The sequence below is a fragment of the Narcine bancroftii genome, chromosome 5, assembly GCF_036971445.1.
Source record: "Narcine bancroftii isolate sNarBan1 chromosome 5, sNarBan1.hap1, whole genome shotgun sequence".
NCBI classification, from domain to species: Eukaryota; Metazoa; Chordata; class Chondrichthyes; order Torpediniformes; family Narcinidae; genus Narcine; species Narcine bancroftii.
In genome coordinates, this window is record NC_091473.1 from 193,835,372 (window position 1) to 193,857,379 (window position 22,008).

The following is a 22,008-nucleotide window of genomic DNA, read 5'->3' on the forward strand; positions in this document are numbered from 1 at the left end:
CAATCTGGCTTTTCCCTTGTTTGATAAAAATCTGATAGGTATCTTAATTGTGTGGCTCTATAATAATTTTTAAAGTTTGGTAGTTGTAAGCCTCCTTGTTTATACCATTCTGTTAATTTATCTAGTGCTATCCTCGGTTTCCCCCCTTTCCATAAAAATTTCCTTATTATTTTCTAAAACGTCTTGAAGAATTTCTCTGTTAAGCGTATTGGTAATGTCTGAAATAGGTATTGTATCCTTGGGAAAATGTTCATTTTAATACAGTTTATCCTTCCTATCAGTGTTAGTGGTAAGTCTTTCCAATGCTCTAAGTCAGGGGTGTCAAACTCAAATTCACGGAGGGCCAAAATTAAAAACTTGGACTAAGTTGAGGACCAAACTAAATATTTATTGAAAATTTTCAACAACATCTGCATGTTTTCTCTTCTTTCAACATATGTAATGTTAAACTTTTTCTTATTAAAATAAATGTTTAATAATAGTTTTGGATAAACTCTTTCCAGAAGCATTAACAAATGAGAAATAAAATATTCAATAAATAATATTTCTCTATAGAGGATTTGTCAAATGTTGCTAATGTGCTGTCGAATAGTAAAATCTGAAGGCTATTGAGAATGTGGGAGAATAACATGATTCCTGAAACAATCAAATGGGTGACTGATTGTGGGCATAAACTCTAGCAGGGTTATTTGCCATGCCCTTTTTCCATTGGTACAGATATCCTTTGATTTACACACTTTTCAAGTTTTATGCCTAATGAGCTTGTATTCAGGTGCAGGACCACTTTTAACCAGGAATATATTTATCACTGTGACATGAAACTATTGGAAGATCGTTTTATCCTGAGATTAAAGTTTATAATACTTACTCAGGCCTGTGTGCGGGAGGGCGGGGTTTGCGTGTGATCGGGTTGGACAACGACAGTGCGGGGGCATCGGCTCTCGCTGCAGGGCGGCATCTTGGCGGATCAGCGGCCCCGTCACCATGAGTCGCGGGTCGGCCTGCGGCAGGGAGGGGGAGTGGGCAACGGTCCTGGCGAGGTCAGGCCCCCCCTGAGTTTCTCCCGGACCCCCCTTGATCTGCTGAGTTTCTCCCAGACCCCCTCCCCTTGACCTTCTGAGTTTCTCCCGGACCCCTCCCCCTTGACCTGCTGAGTTTCTCCCTTCTGGTGTTTTTACGAGAACCACAGACTTTCGCTCATACATTGATGAGGGGGATCAAGGGCCAAACATTGTCAGGTACCTCTCTGCTGGATAAAGGATACGGTTTAACCCGCTGAGTTTCTCCAGTGTTGGGTTTTCACGAGGTAGAGTCAAAGGGCCGAAGGGCCTGTTTCTGATCTGTAATGTTCTACGGACCCTGCTCTTCTTTCCGTGCCGGTGTCCCAGGACCTTTCCAGGGCAGTCTTCATGCTCAGGACCGCTCTGGGATCCCGGTCAGCGGTGGAGGAGCAGGTGAGCACGGCTAATCCCGATCCAGCCCTCGCCACTCCTGAGATTGGCAGGGGGAGGGGGTTCCACCCTACATGCCCGACCAGCCTCACTCTCCACGTGTACTCCGGGCACCCGCCGCTGGTCTGGTGGGAAGGCGCAGGGCGGCCGGCGCCCCCATCTCCCGGCGGGGAACCCCAATCTTCCCTCCGGCGTCCCGACTCCATCTGCAGCTCCAAGAAACGCTGTGCCACTGGGGTTCTGGGCGCTGGGAAGCGGCCTTGGCTTCCCCTGACACTGGCCAGGCTGCGCTGCGGTGGGGGGGGGGGGTGGGCGGGGGGACATGACAGCGTGTTTATAAAACCACCCACCACTACTTTTCAAGGACCAGGATTTTTCTCTCTCTCTCTCACCCTGGGACACAGCGGTTACTGTGCATGCGCTATACTGGCGCGGTGGCCAGCGGGCCACCTCTAATACATTTTTGATATGATCTTTTGGGCCAAATATAATTATATCGCGGGCCAAATTTGGCCAGATTTTGACATGTGTGCTCTAAGTCATCTTGTAATTTTTTCATTAGTGGATAATAATTGAGTTTATATAGATGGCCGAGGTTTTTATTTATTTGTATACCTAGATATCGCATTGCTTGCAATTGCCATCTGAATGGTGATTCTTTCTTAAATTTTGAGAAATCCGCATTATTCATTGGCATTGCTTCACTTTTATTTGCGTTAATCTTGTACCCCGACACTTCTCCATATTCCTTCAATTTCCTATGTAATTCTTTTATTGATATTTCTGGTTCTGCTAAGTATACTATAATGTCATCTGCAAATAGACTGATTTTATATTCCTTGTCTTTTATTTTTATCCCTTTTATTTTATTTTCTGTTCTTATCAGTTCTGCTAGTGGTTCTATGGCTAACGTGAACATTAAGGGAGATAGTGAGCATCCCTGCCTTGTTGATCTGCTTAAGTTAAATTGTTTTGATATATATCCATTTACTGTCACTTTCACCAATGGCCCCTTATATAATGCTTTAATCCAATTAATATATTTCTCTGGTAAGCTGAATTTTTGTAGTACTTTGAATAAATAATTCCATTCTACTCTGTCAAAGGCCTTCTCTGCATCTAAAGCAACCGCTACTGTTGGAGCTTTATTTCCTTCTACTGCATGAATTAAGTTAATAAATTTACAGATATTGTCTGTTGTACGTCTTTTTTTAATAAATCCAGTTTGGTCTAGATTTACTATTTTTGGTACATAGTCGGCTAATCTGTTTGCTAATAGTTTAGCTATTATCTTATAATCTGTGTTAAGTAAAGATATTGGTCTATATGACGCTGGTGTGAGTGGATCTTTCCCTGTCTTTTGTATTACTGTAATTATTGCTGTTTTGCATGAATCTGGTAAGCTTTGTGTTTTATCAATCTGGTTGATTACTTCCAGAAGGGGAGGAATTCATAAATTATTAAATGTTTTATTGAATTGTATTGGGAATCCATCCTCTCCTGATGTTTTATTATTCGGTAGTTTTTTTATTATCTCCTGTATTTCTTCTATTTCAAATGGTTTTGTTAATTTATTTTGTTCCTCTGTTTGTAATTTCGGTAGTTCAATTTTAGTTAAAAATTCATCTATTTTGTCTTCTTTCCCTTCGTTTTCAGTTTGATATAATTGTTCGTAGAATTCTCTGAAGTTTTCATTAAACTCCATTGGATTATATGTGATTTGCTTGTCTTTTTTCCTTAATGCCAATACCATTCTCTTAGTTTGTTCTGTCTTAAGCTGCCACACTAGAATTTTGTGCATTTTTTTCCTAGTTCATATTTCTGTTTTGTCTTCATTATGTTGTTCTCCACCTTATATGTTTGTAGTGTTTCATATTTTATTTTTTTATCTGCCAATTCTCTTCTTTTAGTTGTGTCTTCCTTCATTGCTAATTCTTTTTCTATATTTGCTATTTCCCTTTCCAACTGCTCTGTTTCCTGATTGTAGTCCTTCTTCATCTTAGTTACATAACTTATTATTTGCCCTCTGATGAACGCTTTCATTGCGTCCCATAGTATAAACTTATCTTTCACTGATTTCGTATTTATTTCAAAGTACATTTTAATTTGTCGTTCAATGAATTCTCTAAAATCCTGCCTTTTAAGTAGCATGGAGTTTAATCTCCATCTATACATTCTTGGTGGGATGTCTTCTAACTCTATTGTCAATAACAGGGGTGAGTGGTCCGATAATAGTCTAGCTTTATATTCCGTTTTCCTAACTCCCTCTTGCATGCGAGCTGATAACAGGAATAGGTCTATTCTTGAGTATGTTTTATGTCTACCCGAATAATATGAATATTCCTTTTCCTTTGGATGTTGTTTCCTTCATATATCCAAAAGTTGCATTTCTTGCATCGATTTAATTATAAATTTGGTTACTTTGTTCTTTCTGTTAAATTTTTTCCCAGTTTTGTCCATATTTGAATCCAAATTCAGGTTGAAATCCCCTCCTATTAGTATGTTCCCTTGCGTGTCTGCTGTCTTCAAAAAGATATCTTGCATAAATTTTTGATCTTCTTCGTTAGGTGAATATACATTGAGTAAATTCCAAAACTCTGAATATATCTGACATTTTATCATTACATATCTCCCTGCTGGATCTATTATTTCTTCTTCTATTTTGATTGGTACATTTTTACTGATTAATATAGCTACTCCTCTAGCTTTTGAATTATATGACGCTGCTGTTACATGTCCTATCCAATCTCTCTTTATTTTCTTGTGTTCCACTTCAGTTAAGTGTGTTTCTTGTACGAATGCTATATCAATTTTTTCTTTTTTCAGTAAATTTAGCAGTTTCTTCCTTTTGATTTGGTTATGTATTCCATTAATATTTAAAGTCATATAGTTCAACATAGCCATTTCATACTTTGTTTATCTTTCCTTTCCGTTTCCTCATCATCACCTTTCTTTCTTATCCATTTCTGCTTTCTTTTTTTGAACACATTATAAGACAACATTTCTAAAACATAAACTAGTTCCATTATTCTCCTATCTAAAATTCCTTTAACCCCACTATTCCCTCCTCTTCCTGAGTTGCCCTTTGTCCCTTGTCGGGCAACCACATCTCCCCTCTCCATTTGGATTTGCGAATTCACTCTCAAGCGTCAACTGATTTCGCAGTGACCGTAATTCTTCCCCAGAAAAGATTTTAATCTTCATATATAACAAAGGTCACTCTCTTAATTCCCCCCATACTTCCTTTCTTCCCTTTCTTTCCCTTCTTAGTTCTTACCTATACTCTATTTTTTTTTTATATATACATACACACATACATATAGTTTGTGGTCATTTTTGTTCTCGTTACATGTCTTCATCTCTCTGTTTGTTTTGTAGTTGTTCAGCAAATTTTTGTGCTTCCTCCGGATCCGAGAATAGTCTGTTTTACTGCCCTGGAATAACTATTTTAAGTACCGCTGGATACTTTAGCATAAATTTATATCCTTTTTTCCATAGGATCGTTTTTGCTGTATTAAACTCCTTCCTCTTCTTCAGGAGTTCAAAACTTATATTTGGATAGAAAAAAATTTTTTGATCTTTGTATTCCAGTGGTTTTTTGTCTTCTCTTATTTTCCTCATTGCTTTCTCCAATATATTTTCTCTTGTTGTATATCTTAGGAATTTTACTAGAATGGATCTTGGTTTTTGTTGTGGTTGTGGTTTAGGGGCTAATGTTCTGTGTGCCCTTTCTATTTCCATTTCTTCCAGTAATTTTGGTCTTCCTCGGACCCTGGGGATCCATTCTTTTATAAATTCTCTCATATTCTTGCCTTCTTCATCTTCCTTAAGGCCCACTATCTTTATATTGTTTCTTCTATTATAATTTTCCATTATATCTATCTTCTGAGCTAACAGCTTTTGTGTCTCTTTAACTTTTTTATCAGATTCTTCTAATTTATTTTTTAAGTCCTCTACTTCCATTTCTATGGCTGTTTCTCGTTCTTCCACCTTGTCCATTCTTTTTCCTATATCTGACATGATCATCTCTAATCTATTCATTTTTTCTTCTGTACTTTTTACTCTCCTTTTTATTTCACTGAATTCTTGTGACTGCCATTCTTTTACTGATTCCATATATTCTTTAAAAAAAATATATCCATGTACTTGCCCTTCCCTTCATCTTCCATTTCTCTGTGTTCTTCCTCCTCTTCTTCTGAGTCCACTCCAGGATCTGTGTCCTTTACCTCTGTCTCTTCTGGTTTTCTTGTTGGTTTGTTTGTTTTATTTTGTTGGTTATTTTTGATCTTCTTATTTTTATTAGAAGTGTCTTGCTGCTGGTCTTCTTCCTCTGGGTTGGTCATCTGTTGTTTCTTTGATTTCTTTTTACTCTCTTCTTTCTTGTTCTCGTTATTTTCTACATTTTCCTCTTGCTGCTTTGTTGTGGTTGTCAATTTCAGCTGTGGAGATCGACTCCTCAGCTGGTCCCCCCTCCCGTCAGTGTTATTTCTGTCTTGCACATCGCGCATGCGCGACTCCTCACGCATGCGCGGTTGCGCACTTTTGTTTGGCTCCGTGAGCCATTTTTGTAGTCCCGAGTTCGGGGCTTCAACTGACCTTAGGGAGCGGGCTTCTCTATCCACGGCGGGCCTCCTCGTACAGGTAAGGCCTTCACCTTCTTCTTCCTCCGACGTCTTTCCTTCTTCTCTTCTTCCTGTTACTTTTGACTTTTCTTTTTTCGCTGACATTTTCTCCACACCTTTACTTTCACTTTATTTTGGTTTTTGTGTTTGTGCCTTTGTTTTTTCACTGTCTTTTTTTTTAACTTTTCCGGAGAGGGCTGGAGTTCCCCGACCGGCCACTACTCCATCACGTGACTCCTCCATCCCCTCAAAATTGATGAGCATTGAAGATTTTTGTACCTGGAGTCCAAAATAGATTATTTTCCAATTTTGCACAAGCAGAAGAATTTGCCAGGGTGCAACCCCAAGAAGATACTGTATCTCTAATGGGATGAAATATTTTTTTTTCTTGATTCATTATTATTGGAAAAGGGGGAAGATGGAAGAAATTAAAATAAGAATTATTCTTTTATTTCTTTCTTTTTGATTTCCAGGAAGGTATTTTAGTTGTGGATAACTAATCAATTAAAGTTTCTGTATTAAATATACCAGGTACCAGGGGAGTTGGAGTGAGTGGGAGGTGCTGATTGCTGCAGGATTATGTGAATTTTTGTGATCTTGGTCACAACTCGTAAAATGGAGGGAGGAGGTGTTGTGTGGCGGCCCGTCAGCAGCCCGCGCAATGGCACTAGCCCCAACAAGCGAACCGGCAGATGAAAGGCAAGGACAGCTTAAAATTTCAATTTTTGTTTAGATCATTGTTAGATAGATCTACTTGAGTAGCAGAGAGAACAAAAGCAGCAAAAGCTATATTGGTTTGAATGAGAGATTTGAATTTTATCAATGTATGGAGGAGGATTCATCCTAAAGAAAAAGATTAATCATTTTATTCGAGTAGGTATGATCCTTATTTGACAATTGATTTATTTTTAATCTCAGCACAAGTGCAAGCTCGGCTTCGTGAAGTTGATTATTAAGCGAGGATTTTATTAATAACGATGGAAATACCTGATAAGGAGAAAATGATTTAGAGATGGAGATTGAATTCTTTATTATTGAAAAGAAAAGATTTTTTGTGAGTTTGTTAGAATCCAAATTTTCACATTTTGTGATACAAATTTGAACATGGTAAATAATAAGTTTATTATATGAGATGCTTTGAAAGCATATTTAAGAGATCAAATTATAAGCTTCTAAAATTAAAAAGGAGTATATGAGAGAGGTTGATCAATTAGAAAGAGAAATAACAGTTTTAGAATAGGAACTTCAAAAACAGAGTTCTGAAGATAAGCGTAGGCAATTAATAAAAAAACTTCAATAACACATTACGAATTTATAGAATAAAAGGAATTAAAAGAACAAAACAAAGATATTATGAATTAGGTGAGAGATCACATAAAGTACTTGCTTGACAATTAAAAGCAGAACAGGTGTCGAGAATAATTACGGCAATTAAAAAGGATACTAATATTGTTACTTATAAGCCTCAAGAAATAAATGGATAATTGAAGACTTTTTATTTGGAATCTTTAAAAGACAAAAATAAAATAGATAGATATTTACCACAGACAATTTTGCCTTGATTAAGTTTGGAAGAGCAAACTGAACTGAATATTCCTTTTACTCAGGTAGAGGAGAGGGAAGCTATGAGCTCATTACAGAGTAATAAAGTCTCCAGGAGAGGATGAGTTCCTGGTTTAATTTTATAAAGAATTTAAAGATTTATTAAATCTAATTTTTATGGAAGTACTAGATCAAGCTTCGGAAACCCATAGTCTCCTAGAATAATATTCAATGGCAATAATTACAGTGATTCCTAAAAAAAGATACCCTGAAAAAAGATACCCTGCCATTTGGCCCATCATGTCAATGCCGGCTCCCAGCATTAGTCTTGGTGCAGCCAGAGACAAACACGGTGAAAGGTTTCACCAGGACATTGCGACCAAGGAAAAGCAGTATCAAGGCAACTGGAATCCATCAATGCTGGCCGACTATTGTTGGACACTGACGAGAGGCATCAGATGCTGAGTACCAATGAAAATCCGCAGGAAAACATTTTTAGGTCAATTGAACTACCATGGTGTCAGCATCATGATGCGATAAAAGTTAATTTAATGTTTCTCCAACTTCCTGTGTGATATAGCAAATCTGAAATTATCTTTGTGTTCAGCTTGAAGTTGTCCATCATGATTCCATTTTTTTTTCAGGAAACAAATCTTTTGTAAAAATAATTGTCCAGAGTAATTGAACTCTACTTCATCTTTTCCCATAGAAAAAGTCCAGGAATCAATATTGTGAACCTTGGTTGCACAATTGTCAAAATAGGTGCATTTTGATCAAAGAAGGACCTAACCCCATGTTTCATACTTGAGGTGCAAACTCACTAAAATGATGTAATTATTAATTCCAGCCAAACAATTGAGAGAAACATAAAAACCGCAGTTGCTGGAATCTTGAATAAACATTGAGAAGCTGGAGGAACTTAGTAGGTTAGTCGCAACTGTGGGCAATCAACCTTTCAGGTTGGGACCCTTTATCAAGACTGAAGTAGGAAAGGGTGATATCCATTGACACTGCTCCAACCCAAAATGTTGACTGACTATCTCTACCCATGGATGCTGGCCACCCTGATGAGTTCCTGCTGCCCCTTATTGTTTACTCAATGCTACAACTAACCTTAATGTGGTCAAATCTTGTGCAAGTTCATTTATCATCTGATTGTGCAAGAGCGGCAGCACGGGTCGCATAGCAGTTAACACAACGATATTACTGTGCCAGTGACTGGGGTTCAAACCCAGCGCTGTCTGTAAGGAGTTTATACGTTCTCCCTGTGTCTGCATAGGTTTCCCCCAGGTGCTCCGGCTTTCTCCCACCGTTCAAAACATACTGGGTGTTGTAGTGCAATTGGGCGGGATGGGGTTGTGGGCCGAAAGTGCCTGTTAGCGTACTGTATGTCGAAAAAAAGCCATATGAAATAGCGTTCTCCAGTCCTCTGAACAACACACTGCTCTAAAGGCAAGCAGCTCATTTGTCTGATTATGATCCAGAACCCACACAAGACAGAAAGCTTCCTGTATTATATGAATCAGATCTCCAATAGTTTGTCCCTTTTGCCTTTTGTATTTTTATTTTACTTAAAGTTTTAAAATTCAATTTTAAAATTTTAATTTTAATATTTGAATCCTTAATAGCAAACAAGACATAATATCCCTTATTCATTGTGTGTGTGTGTGTGTGTGTGTGTGTGTGTGTGTGTGTGTGTGTGTGTGTGTGTGTCTAATCAAAATTGCACCTCTGGCATCAATGAAGTAAAAGATTAAATTCAGCTCCTGGGGTTAATTTATGGGCTATTTATCATCATCATGGCCCATCCCTTTGTGAGCGAAGATGAACCTTGAGGCTCTTCTACCCTCACAGAACTTTTTGTAGTTGTTGGCCCATTGTGACGTGCCACTGTGAATCGCAGAATGCCATGCAGTGCGATTTTTTTGCGAGGCCCTCCCAATCAGTATGGTTGACATGGAATGACTGGAGATCGCGCTTGATTATGTCTTTGCAGCCAAGACATGGGTGGCCAACAGGGCGGGGAGAATCTGGTCGCCCACCGTAGAGGACATCTTTGGGCAATCGGCTGTCCTCCATATGGACATTATCATAATCTCAAGAATTAGTGTTGTTCTGGAATTTTGGCGCCATGTTGTCCCTCTCCAAGTTATGTCACTTGATTCATACACGTCAACTTTCAATCTTGCTGAGGATGGGGTTTTGACATTTATTTTTCTCTTTTTCCTTTTTTTTGGTATTTTTGTTGTTAAAATTGTCATGACTGTGTTCTGGATTTCCTTATCAAGAAAATTATTCTAAACATATATTTTTGGAATCTTGCAGCACATTGTATAATTGTACTGTTTTATTGGTTATACTGCAAAATATCAATAAAAATATTTTAAAAAGAAATAGAATTTAAAATTTAAATTTAGACATAACGGGCCCTTCCAGCCCCTGGGCTCATGCTGCCCAATTACATCCAATTAACTGACAACCCTCATTCATTTTGAAGAGCAGGAGGAAATGGGAGCACCCAGAGGAAACCCACGCAGACACGGGGAGAACCCGGGTTGTTGGCACTGTAATAGCGGTACTCTAACTATGCCGCCACGAGAAAACAGCACATAGCACTATGCCATGTGTCTCCACACGTACCTGCGAGCGCTTTTACAATCTGTTCCGTCTTCCATTCCCAGGGTTGTTCGTACTCTGCCGCAGGCCGCTCGTCGTTCTCAGGCAAGCAGCTATCAATTGGCCATTGGTTCCCTGTCCTTTCCAGTGCAGCATTCCCGACCACCTCCGTCTTTGGTACTATTTCCCCTGGCTCGTAGGGACTATCGTACAACAGGGACTGTTTCCCGAGTGGATCTTTCGATCCTCGCCTTCGGATTTCTGGATTGGAAAAAGATTAAAATGAGAATCAGAATTTATTGTCATGAACATGTCACAAAATTTGTCCTTTTGCAGCAGCGTGATAGTGCGAACATTTATATAAACCACCGTACAAAATAAAAATAGTGCAAGGAAAGTCAAAGTAAGGCAGTGTCTGTGGTTCATTGTTCATTCAGAAATGTGATGGCGGAGGGGGAAGAAGCTGCCCTTGTGCAGCTGAGTGCTCGTCTTCAGGCTCCTGTACCTTTTTTATGATGGTAGCAGAGTGAAGAGGGTCTGGCCTGGGTGTGGGGGTGGGGGGGGGGAGGGGGGGTGTCCTTGAGCTTTCTTAAAACACTGCCTCTTGTAATGTCATCGATGGAGTTAAATCTGGAGCCTGTGTCGCAGGCCGGGTTAATAACCCTCTGGAATTTTATCTTGTCCTGAGCTCAGAGATGTTGACTCCCAGGAATTTGAAGTTCTTGACCCTCTCCACTCCTGACCCATCGATGAGGACTGGTTCGTGTTCTCCGGACTTCCTCCTGAAGTCCACAATCATCTCCTGGGTTTTGTTAACGTTGAGTGCAAGTTTGTTGGTGTGACACCACTCCACCAGTTGAACGATCTCCCTCCTGTACACTTTCTCATTCCCTTTAGTGATTCTGCTGACAACCGTGGTGTCATCGGCAAATTTGTAGATCACATAAGTTCTTAAACCGAGAAACGGATCAGCTCTTATAAGCGATTTTTTGCTTCCTTATCTGGATATCCCACATGCTACAGCCAATGAAGTGTTTTATTATTGAAGTATTTCAGTTATTGTAAAAACAGATGAGCTACTTCAATAGTGTTGACCAAGTGAATATTCAAGATTAATTAATTGTCATGTAATAAAACAGGTGTTTCTTTTCTTTGGCTTGGCTTCGCGGACGAAGATTTATGGAGGGGGTAAAAAGTCCACGTCAGCTGCAGGCTCGTTTGTGGCTGACAAGTCCGATGCGGGACAGGCAGACACGATTGCAGCGGTTGCAAGGGAAAATTGGTTGGTTGGGGTTGGGTGTTGGGTTTTTCCTCCTTTGCCTTTTGTCAGTGAGGTGGGCTCTGCGGTCTTCTTCAAAGGAGGTTGCTGCTCGCCAAACTGTGAGGCGCCAAGATGCACGGTTTGAGGCGTTATCAGCCCACTGGCGGTGGTCAATGTGGCAGGCACCAAGAGATTTCTTTAGGCAGTCCTTGTACCTTTTCTTTGGTGCACCTCTGTCACGGTGGCCAGTGGAGAGCTCGCCATATAACAGGATCTTGGGAAGGCGATGGTCCTCCATTCTGGAGACGTGACCCATCCAGCGCAGCTGTTTGTAAAACAGGTGTAATATTACACAAAATATCCTTTAGTCTGCCGTGAGGCAGATTCACCATCAGCAGAAATTGTTGGGCACCTCTTCATTAAAAAAAAGCCATGACCTCTTAGGCCCACTTGAATGAGCAGACAAGGCCCTGCTTTAACGTCATCCAAAAGCAATTAATAAGATTGAAAGAGTGCGGAGAAAATTTAAATTTAAATTTAATTTAAAAATAAATAAATTTAAACATAGAGCACAGTAACAGGCCACCCAATTAACCTACTACAACCACCCATATGTTATGAAGGGTAGGAGGAAGCTGGAGAACCAAGAGGAAACCCACGCAGACATGGGGAAAAGTATAAACTCCTTGCAGACAGCGTCGGATGTGAATCCCCATCTCTGCCGCTGTAATAGCATTGAGCTAACTGATTCACTATCCATGCCGACCAGGATATTGCCAGGACTTAAATCAGAATCAGGTTTATTGTCTTAAACACGTGTCACAAAATTTGTTGTCTTGTTGTATGGTGCAGAACAAGGTGCAAAATGTCTATAAATTACAATTCCATAAAGATTTTTAAAAAAAACAAGCATAAAGAAAGAGTATATGTAAGATAGTCTCCAGACATGGATTGTCCGTTCAGAAATCTGATGGCTAAGCGGTTTTTGTACCATTGGGTGTTCGTCTTCAGGCTCCTGTTCCTCCTTCCTGATGGTAGCAGTGAGAAAAGAGTGGTGAGGGTGCTTGAATGGATTAGGACTTTATTCCCTGGAGTGTAGAAGAATGAGGGGAGGTTCAATTGAGGTATTTAAAATTATGAGGGGTATAGGTAGAGTAAGTGCAAGTTGGCTTTTTACATTGAGGTTAGGTGAGAAGATGCATTGGTGAGGCCATATTTGGAGCACTGTATGCAGTTCTGGCCACCGAATTACAGGAAAGATATCAATAAAATTGAAAGAGTGCAGAGGAGATTGACCAGGATGTTGCCTGGATTTCAGGAACTGAGTTACAGGGAACGGTTAAACAGGTTAGAACTTTATTAGGTAGCATGGTTAACGTTGTGGTCAGCGTCACACTGCTACAGCATCAGCGTCAGGACTGTGGTTCGAATCTTGTGCTGTTTGTAAGGAGTTTTGCATGTTCTTGCTGTGTCTGCGTGGGTTTCCTCCGAGTGCCCCGGTCCCCTTTTCCACTGAGGGTAGGTGAGATACAAACCAGAGGACTTGGTTAAGGGTGAAAAGGAAGGTTTAAGGGGAATATTAGGGGGAAACTTCTTCACACAGAGAGTGATGGGTGTGTTAGAAATAGAAATACCTTAACAGAAATTGCTCGAGACAAAAATTGAGAACAAAGAACATTTATTATAACAACAATGCAAAGTTGGGTGCTTCCCCTTACCCTGGGAATACACACATACACTGGGGCTCACCCAACTTTTATACAGTGAATTTCAGTATCAGAATACCCTCCCCCTTACATTCTTCTGCCCTCTGGATGGGTTTGGCATAGGCAATCCTTCCTGCCTACGTGCAGCTTCAGTGGACTTGGAGGACCAGGGGGTATCCTGTTGGTGTCTTCTCATGTCATTATCCCCATTGTCCTTATTCACCTGCCTTGCCCTTGTCCCCATTCACACCTTTCCGACTCTCAGTCCCTTCATATGCAGAGATCGCTAATCCTGTCTAGGGTTTACTAATTAAATATGCCTAACTTGATAAATCTGTGTATGGCTTACTAATTATATATGTAGAACTTGGTACTTCTGTCTAGGGCTAGGAGACCCTTATCTCATCCAGACTATCTCAACTTCCTACATTCTATTATTCCTTACCTCTCCTTATCTTATTCATACGGTGGGCTCACTGATCCTGTCGAAAGGACTAGAAGGTTCTTATCTTACATAGGCTGACTCTGCTTCCTGCATCCTAATTTCCATGCTTAGCCTGTTCATACTGGTTTAATCCATCACTCCATGTGTCTGTACTAGTTTCCCCATCTTTCATATTTTTATGTCAAGTTTACATCTCTCACAGGTGTGTGGAATGAGCTACCAGCTAAGTAGTGAATGCGGGCTCAATTTTAAGAAAAATTTGGAGAGGAAAATTATGAGAGGAGCATAATGTACAGTGGAATTAGGCAAAATAATAGTTTGGCACAGGGTATAAGGGCTGAAGAACCTGTTTCTATGTGGTAACGTTCCATGGTTCTCACAGAATTGTACTACTGATAAATAATGCAGCGGTTCCTCTGAGGTCAAAAGGTTGTCATAGCTGAAGGGTGGTCGTGGGGACGAGCTCCCGCTGCCACACATATGCTCTTCAATGGTATGTGTGGCATGATCAATGACCACTCACAGTCACGAAGCAAGAGTCAAAGGCTTTATTGATCAGAAGACCCGGACGTGCCTCTACATGCTGCTGGCTCACGTCTAAGGGAGGGAGGAGACTAGGGCTCTCAGCCTTTATTAGGGGATCTTATGGGGAGAGCCTGCCCAGTCCGGTGAGGACATGCCCAGACATGTCTGCAGTACCATGTTCCACCACAGCGTGCATCTCAAACAGCCTCTGACCACCAAGACCAACTCCTGGCCTTCACGTGTGGCATAGTCCTTTTGCCCGGTGGAGCTGTTCTCACAGGCAGGAGAAGGGGCAAAGGCGGGCCACTAGTGTCTTGAAACCAGTTGCTCCAGGCAAATGGGGCTCGTTAACCATGGATGGTAACTCATCAAACCTCTGCTGCCTTGTGGCTCTACCCACTCACGGGAAAGTCTTTGGGAGTAAACACCGAGGAAAAATCCGGAGTCGGAGTCCTGAAGGCAGCTGACTGCTGGACCCAGCACCGGCAATGAAACGCCTGCAATGCTGCTGGCACCAAACTGCATCGATTTTTGTCGTTCCTTTGGAACGGTCATTAGCATAGAGAGGGGGGGGGTCCTACTCCATGGGCAACAGGCGGATCTCCATATCAACATTGCCCTGGGTTGTGCCCTGGAGAGGCTACCCCAGTTTCGCTTTAGACACAGTACCTATGGTTGACCTCGACTGACAGAAGCCACACACACCGGTGGGGAACTGGCCAAGAGTCTTGCACTAAAATATTGGAGCAGAACTTGAATCTTCTGACATACAGATGGAATGCTGCTTGCTGAGGGAAAGCTGGTATTTTTTTGTTGAGGTTCAGCCACCAAGTATCACAGTAGTATTTTAACACATTTACATAAAATTAATACAGTAAAAACCCCCAGTATCTGACACCTACGGAGATTAGAGGATGACACATATGCAAATTTTCCAGTTGCTTGAGATTTACTCTTCCAATGCCTAACTAATACACTAGCATTAAGAATAAACAGTTTGTGCTCGCTTCGGCAGCACATATACTAAAATTGGAACGATACAGAGAAGATTAGCATGGCCCCTGTGCAAGGATGACACGCAAATTCGTGATTTAATTTAAAAAAAAAAGAAAAAAAAGAATAAACAGTTTAAAAGGCAAAGGACAGTGTAAAATGTTGGGGGAAAAAAATCAGTATTGTAGTCCTTAATTATGTAAAGTTCACTTTAATCAGGTAATCCCATAATTTACAAAATTTAAATTTGAACCCCATTCGCTGGCACTGTAAGTGTTGTGCTAACCTATACACTAACCATGCTCGAGGCATGGTTATAATCAGTCATAATAAACCCTCCCTCCCCCAAATTTACAAAAAAGCCTTACTAATATACTATTCTTCTTTTCTTTCTTCTTCTTCTTTGGCTTGGCTTCGCAGACGAAGATTTAAGGAGGGGTATGTCCACATCTGCTGCAGGCTCGTTGGTGATTGACAAGTCCGATGCGGGACAAGCAGGCACGGTTGCAGCGGTTGCAAGGGAAAATTGGTGGGTTGGGGTTGGGTGTTGGGTTTTTCCTCCTTTGTCTTTTGTCAGTGAGGTGGGTTCTGCGGTCTTCTTCAAAGGAGGTTGCAGCCCGCCAAACTGTGAGGCGCCAAGATGCACGGTTGGAGGTGATATCAGCCCACTGGCGGTGGTCAATGTGGCAGGCACCAAGAGATTTCTTTAAGCAGTCCTTGTACCTCTTCTTTGGTGCACCTCTGTCTCGGTGGCCAGTGGAGAGCTCGCAATAATAACACGATCTTGGGAAGGCGATGGTCCTCCATTCTGGAGACGTGAATCACCCAGCGCAGTTGGGTCTTCAGCAGCATGGATTTTATGCTTGTGCACTCTGCCAGCTCGAGTACTTCGATGTTGGTGATGAAGTCATTCCTATGAATGTTGAGGATGGAGCGGAGACAGCGCTGATGGAAGCTTTCTAGGAGGCTGTAGGTGATGCCGGTAGAGGACCCATGATTCGGAGCCGAACAGGAGTGTGGGTATGACAACGGCTCTGTACACGCTGATCTTTGTGTGTTTCTTCAGGTGATTGTTTTTTCAGACTCTTCTGTGTAGTCTTCCAAAGGCGCTATTTGCCTTGGCGAGTCTGTTGTCTATCTCTTTGTCGATCCTTGTATCAGATGAAATGGTGCAACCGAGGTAGGTAAATTGGTTGACTGTTTTGAGTTCTGTGTGCCCGATGGAGATGTGGGGGGGCTGGTAGTCATGGTGGGGAGCTGGCTGATGGAGGACCTCAGTTTTCTTCAGGCTGACTTTCAGGCCAAACATTTTGGCAGTTTCCGCAAAACAGGACGTCATGCGCTGGAGAGCTGGCTCTGAATGGGCAACTAAAGCGGCATTGTCTGCAAAGAGTAGTTCACGGACAAGTTGCTCTTGTGTCTTGGTGTGAGCTTGCAGGCGCCTCAGATTGAAGAGACTGCCATCCATGCGGTACCCGATGTAAACAGCGTCTTCATTGTTGAGGTCTTTCATGGCTTGTTTCAGCATCATGCTGAAGAAGATTGAAAAGAGGGTTGGTGCGAGAACGCAGCCTTGCTTCACACTGCTGTCAATAGAGAAGGGTTCGGAGAGCTCATTGCTGTATCTGACCCGACCTTGTTGGTTTTCGTGCAGTTGGATAACCATGTTGAGGAACTTGGGGGGGGGAGGCATCTGAGGCGCTCTAGTATTTGCCAAAGCCCTTTCCTGCTCACGGTGTCAAAGGCTTTGGTGAGGTCAACAAAGGTGATGTAGAGTCCTTTATTTTGTTCTCTGCACTTTTCTTGGAGCTGTCTGAGGGCAAAGACCATGTCAGTAGTTCCTCTGTTTGCGTGAAAGCCACGCTGTGATTCTGGGAGGACATTTTCAGCGACACTAGGTATTAGTCTATTAAGGAGAATCCTAGCGAAGATTTTGCCTGCAATGGGGAGCAGCGTGATTCCCCTGTAGTTTGAGCAGTCTGATTTCTCACCTTTGTTTTTGTACAGGGTGATGATGATGGCATCACTAAAGTCCTGAGGCAGCTTTCCTTGGTCCCAGCAGAGCATGAAAAACTCATGCAGTTTGGTATGCAGAGCTTTGCCCGCCAGCCTTCCAGACCTCTGGGGGGCAAAAAAGCCTTACTAATATACTATTAAAGTCAGAGATTCTTACTGGGCAGCAAAAGAGAAGAATCGCCCCAGCAGTGAGTAGCATTGGCTGGCTCTTCATCCTGGGTGCCGCTGTTTTAATCAAACAGCTGCTGCAGACAGGGCACGACCGGGGTGTTCCGCTGGCTGAATGTTTTCTCCCATCTTCACCAAGGGGTTGTGTGCTGCTTCGGAGAACATTTACTTCTACAATTTTAAACTTTCATCGAAAAAAATATTTATTTATTTCCTCAATTTTTTTTGCCAGTTGTTTGAATTCCAGTTAACAGGCATTTTACTGCACCTCCATTCCAATGCTGGAGTTAGAAAACTAGTTACAGGAGAACTGAAGAGGAAAGAAACATCCAATTGTTTGGCTAAATTTACTGAGTAAAATGATGACACTGGATGAAATATCTCGTTCCCATAAGCCAGTGTCCAGCAGTCCACAGCTCGTGCAGGTCCCCTGACTGTAAGTCACCCACAGCGTGTGTGGGTCCCTCAGCCGTTGAGCCCCTCGTCGGTCTGCTGTCATGGTCACCTTCCTTGTACGGTCTTTCAGCAGCTGAGCTCCTTGCTGGTCTGTTGCTGTAGTCACTGTCCTGTCGGGTCATCCCCTCTGCATCTCCACCTCAATGGGGGTGGTGTTGGTGGTTGGGGGAGGACTGGGATCTCCCGGCTTCTGGCGCCCTTTGCCAGTCTGCTGCTCCCTGGAGTCTGCTGCCGAGCACAGATGCCGCCATCTTGGGCACAGACCTCACAGTTCCAAGAATTTACTTACAAACACTGTTGTCTCCTTTGACAGGCCGTTTAAAGTCTGTATGCAATCGCTGGCGTTAGGACCAGGCAGTTAAACCCTTTGAGTGAAACACAAAAGTCTGCAGACGCTGTGATTGTAGTAAAAACACACAGAAATGCTGGAGAATCTCAGCCAGTCTCACAGCGCCCATAGGAGGTAAACTGATGTTTCAGGCCTGGGCCCTTCTTCAAGGTATAAGCAAAAAAAGCAGGCAGGCATCTTAATTTAAAGACCACAGAGAAATGGGGAGGAGTCCAGATCAACAACCAAAAGGTGTTTTAATTGGATATAATAAGAGGAGGGATGAGAATGATTTGGGATCTGTGAAAGGAGATGGGGTGGTGGGGGCAGGAAAAAGAGAGATTGTTGCTCGAGATGGACCAAGTGAGGTCAGGGTGGAAGTGGTCAGGAAAGTGGATAAAGTTGACAAGTTCATCCATGACGCAGCGCCAAAGTAGGCATTGATATAGCGGAGGCAGGCTTGTAGCGTGGATTGCTCCAAGTAGTGGCCTGCGTAGTCTTGAAGCAGCCCTTCGGAGTGTCTCCGCTCTCTGGATCTGAATCAACGGCAGCACCTACCATTACAGCATCTCTGGCAGAGCTGCCATTTTATTTTTGACCAGTTAATGGGTATATGGTGGTGTACCTCTCTCTCAATGTCACCCAAACCAAGGAGCTGATGGTTGACTTCAGGACAGGAAAATGATCCAGTCAGCAATGGGGGATGGGAGTATGAGCATATTTAAGTTCTTGGGAGTCACTATCTCGGGAGATCTTTCCTGGTCCCAACACACGAATGGCATCATGAAGAATGCACATCAGCAGCTCTAATTCCTCAGCAGTTTGGTATAACATCAAAAACCAGGGCAAACTTCTACAGAGGTGTGGTGGATAATGTGCTGTATCATGGCCTGGTATGGGGATAGCAACACCCTTGAGCATAAAGCCCTGCAAAAGGTAGTGAATCATGGATAAAACCCTCCCCACCGTCGAGAACATCTACGGGGGAGTGCAGCAGCGATCGTCAGGGACCCACCCCACCCAGTGCATGCTCTGTTCTCGCTGCTGCCATCAGGAAAGAGGTATTGGTGCCACAAGACTCACACCCATCAAGTTCAGGAACAGCTGGTACCTCTCCGCCACCAGACTCCTCAACAGCAAACTCAACTGGAAACTTATTTAAGGACTTTTACTTCTGCTCTTTATTTTTTATTTTCTTTCTCTATATTGCAGTTTGTTAACATTTTTTTATTTTACGTGTGTACATTGAGTCATTCTTTTTGCACTATCAATAAGTGCAAAAAAAGAATCTCAGGGCTGTACGTGAGTACACGTATGTACTCGGACAATAAATCAGAATTTAAGCCCCTCCCTGTTTCCGGAGTGTAATTTCTCAAAATTTGCAGTAGTGCTTGTTTAGCAAATGTTAATCAGCAGGGGGAGTTAGGAGGCAAAGAGCTGGATGAACTGCAGACATCCTCCCCTCCATAACAACAAAGGTTATTCCCTCTCCCACCGCCTCAACCCAGTTCAAAGCTTGACTCCTCAATCTGCTTTCCTTGTCGGAACCTAGAGTGCTCTCCTGACTGGGCATGGAGGCAACTGAACAGAACGTAAGTGAAACAAGAAAGTCTGCAGGCACTCCATTTGTAGTAAATACACAAAAGTGCCAGAGAAACTAAGCAGGTGCCACGGTGTCCATCGGAGGCAGGTAATATAACCAATGTTTTGGGCCTGATCTCTTTGTCACCGTATCAAGGAACATAATGTCATTTGTTTGAAGGGTGTAAGTGAGCAGCACGGTTAGTATAGCGGTCAGTGCAATGTTGTTACAGCGCCAGCCACTGGGGCTTTGAATCCGAACCATCTGTCAGAAATTTGTACGCTCTCCCCGTGTCTGCGTGGGTTTTCCTCGGGTGCTCCGTATTCCTCCCACCCTTCAAAACACACCGGAGTCACTTGGGTGTAATTGGATGGCATGGGCTGAAAGGTTTCGTAGCGGTGCTGAATGTCTAAATTTTAAAAAAAATTAAAATTTAGCAGCAACTGTGCATTAAATTCCCTTTCTTTATTTTCAAAATTCAAAGTTATTGTCAGAGTACATACATGACATCTCATACAACCCCGAGATTCTTTTTCCTGTGGGCCAGGCAGAATTTCAACTGCAAAAAAAATTGTACTCAAGAAAAAAATGTGTATACGTAAGAGAGACATGTAAACAAGGAGAAAGTGCAACCAAACTGTGCAATAAAGAAAATAAATATCTAATAATCAATAACATGCAAAGTAAGAGACCTTAAATGAGTTTCCAGTTGAGTTTGTTGTTGTGGAGTCTGATAGTGGATCTGAATGGTTCCTGAACCTGGTGGTACCTCTTTCCTGATGGTAGCAGCGAGAACGGAGCAGGTCTGTGATGATTACTGCGGCAGTGTTCTGTGTAGACTTTCTCGACAGTGGGGAGGGTTTTGCCTTGTGATGTCCTGAGCCGTGTTCACTACCTTCTGCAGGGCTTTATGCTCAGAGGTACTGGTGCCCCCATACCAGCCGGGCAGCACACTTTCCACTGCACACCTGTAGTGGTTGGCCAAAGCCTTTGACGCCATACCTGAGAAACTAAGGCCGCTGACGTGCTTTCTTCACAATGACATTCGAGTGTTGGGTCCAGGAACGTTCGACCAAAATAGTGACTATCAAGAATTTTCTTTCATTGATATAAGTTGAACCAAGTCTCACTTGTCAAGGACCAGACACAGACATCTCTATGTTAGTGCAAGCGAACAAATACAGTAAAACCCCAGTATCTGGCACTATGGGGATGGATTGATGCCGGATAACTAAACTTGCTAGTTGCTTGAGATTATGTGTTGTGTGGATGGCAAACTAACCGCGAGGAGGCGTCAATTTTAAACTTGCATATTTTTTACCTATTTATTTTCCACAATTATTTTGCTGGTTGCTTGAATTCTAGATAACGTGCATTTTACTATACAACTTTCTATCTCAACATTCTATCTGTACTCGCTGAAATTTAGAAGAATGAAAGGGGATCTTATAGAAATGTATAAAATTAGGATAGGCAGAGATAAGATCATGTTGTTCCCATTGGTGGGGGAGACCAGAACGTGGGGATATAACCTCAAGATCCAGGGGAGTAGATTTAGGACAGAGTGAGGAGGAACTGCTTTTCCCAGAGGTGGAGATTCTGTGGAATTCACTGTCCACTGAAGCAGTGGAAGTAAATATATTTAAGACAAGGTTGGATAGACTTTTACAGAGTAGGGGAATTAAGGGATATGGGGAAAAGGCAGCTAGGTGGGGATGAGCCCATCATCAGATCATTGAGGGATCAGAGGTGGAGAGGGTGAGCAAACTTAACTTCTTGGGAGTCACTATCTTTCCTGGACCCGACACACCAATGGTATCATGAAAAAAGCACATCAGCGCCTCTAGTTCCTCAGGAGTATGTGGAGGTTTGGCATGTTGCTAGAAACCCTGGCAAATTTCTACAGGTGTGGTGGAAAGTGTGCTGACCAGCTGCATCATGGTCTGGAATGGCACCAATACTCCTGAGAGTAAAGCCCTGCAAAAGGTAGCGGACGCAGCCCAGGACATCATGGGCAAAACCCTACCCACTATTGAGATCAAGTAGAGGGAATGCTGCCGACAGAGAGCAGCAGCGATCATCAAAGACCCACAGCACCCAGCACATGCTCTGTTCTTGCTGCTGCCATCAGGGAAGTGGTATAGGCAGGGGTGGAGTTCTGCCGGAGCTCACTGGAGCACCACTCTGGCACCTCAGGGGGCACTTCCGGCACCTCATTTGGGCGGCACTGGCATTTCCTTGCGCCATTTTATGGTGAGCTCCTGCACCTAAAATATTAGCGCTGCACCCATGGGTGT

The 22,008-nt window shown here is 42.5% G+C and overlaps 1 protein-coding gene and 1 non-coding gene across 4 annotated transcripts in view; one reads left to right on the top strand and one right to left on the bottom strand.

Moving 5' to 3' along the window:
* The window catches only part of LOC138764497 (SH2 domain-containing adapter protein E-like), a 69,468-nt gene that overhangs the window by 12,510 nt on the left and 34,950 nt on the right, over nt 1-22,008 (bottom strand). For all 3 annotated transcript variants that reach the window (XM_069940534.1, XM_069940533.1, XM_069940532.1), the window contains exon 3: nt 10,256-10,492. In XM_069940534.1, the coding sequence (XP_069796635.1) occupies nt 10,256-10,492 (237 nt within the window). The remainder of the gene's footprint in view (nt 1-10,255; nt 10,493-22,008) is intronic.
* On the top strand, nt 15,168-15,274 carry LOC138765593 (U6 spliceosomal RNA). Its single transcript, XR_011358589.1, has one exon. It is a non-coding gene; the product is annotated as a U6 spliceosomal RNA (small nuclear RNA).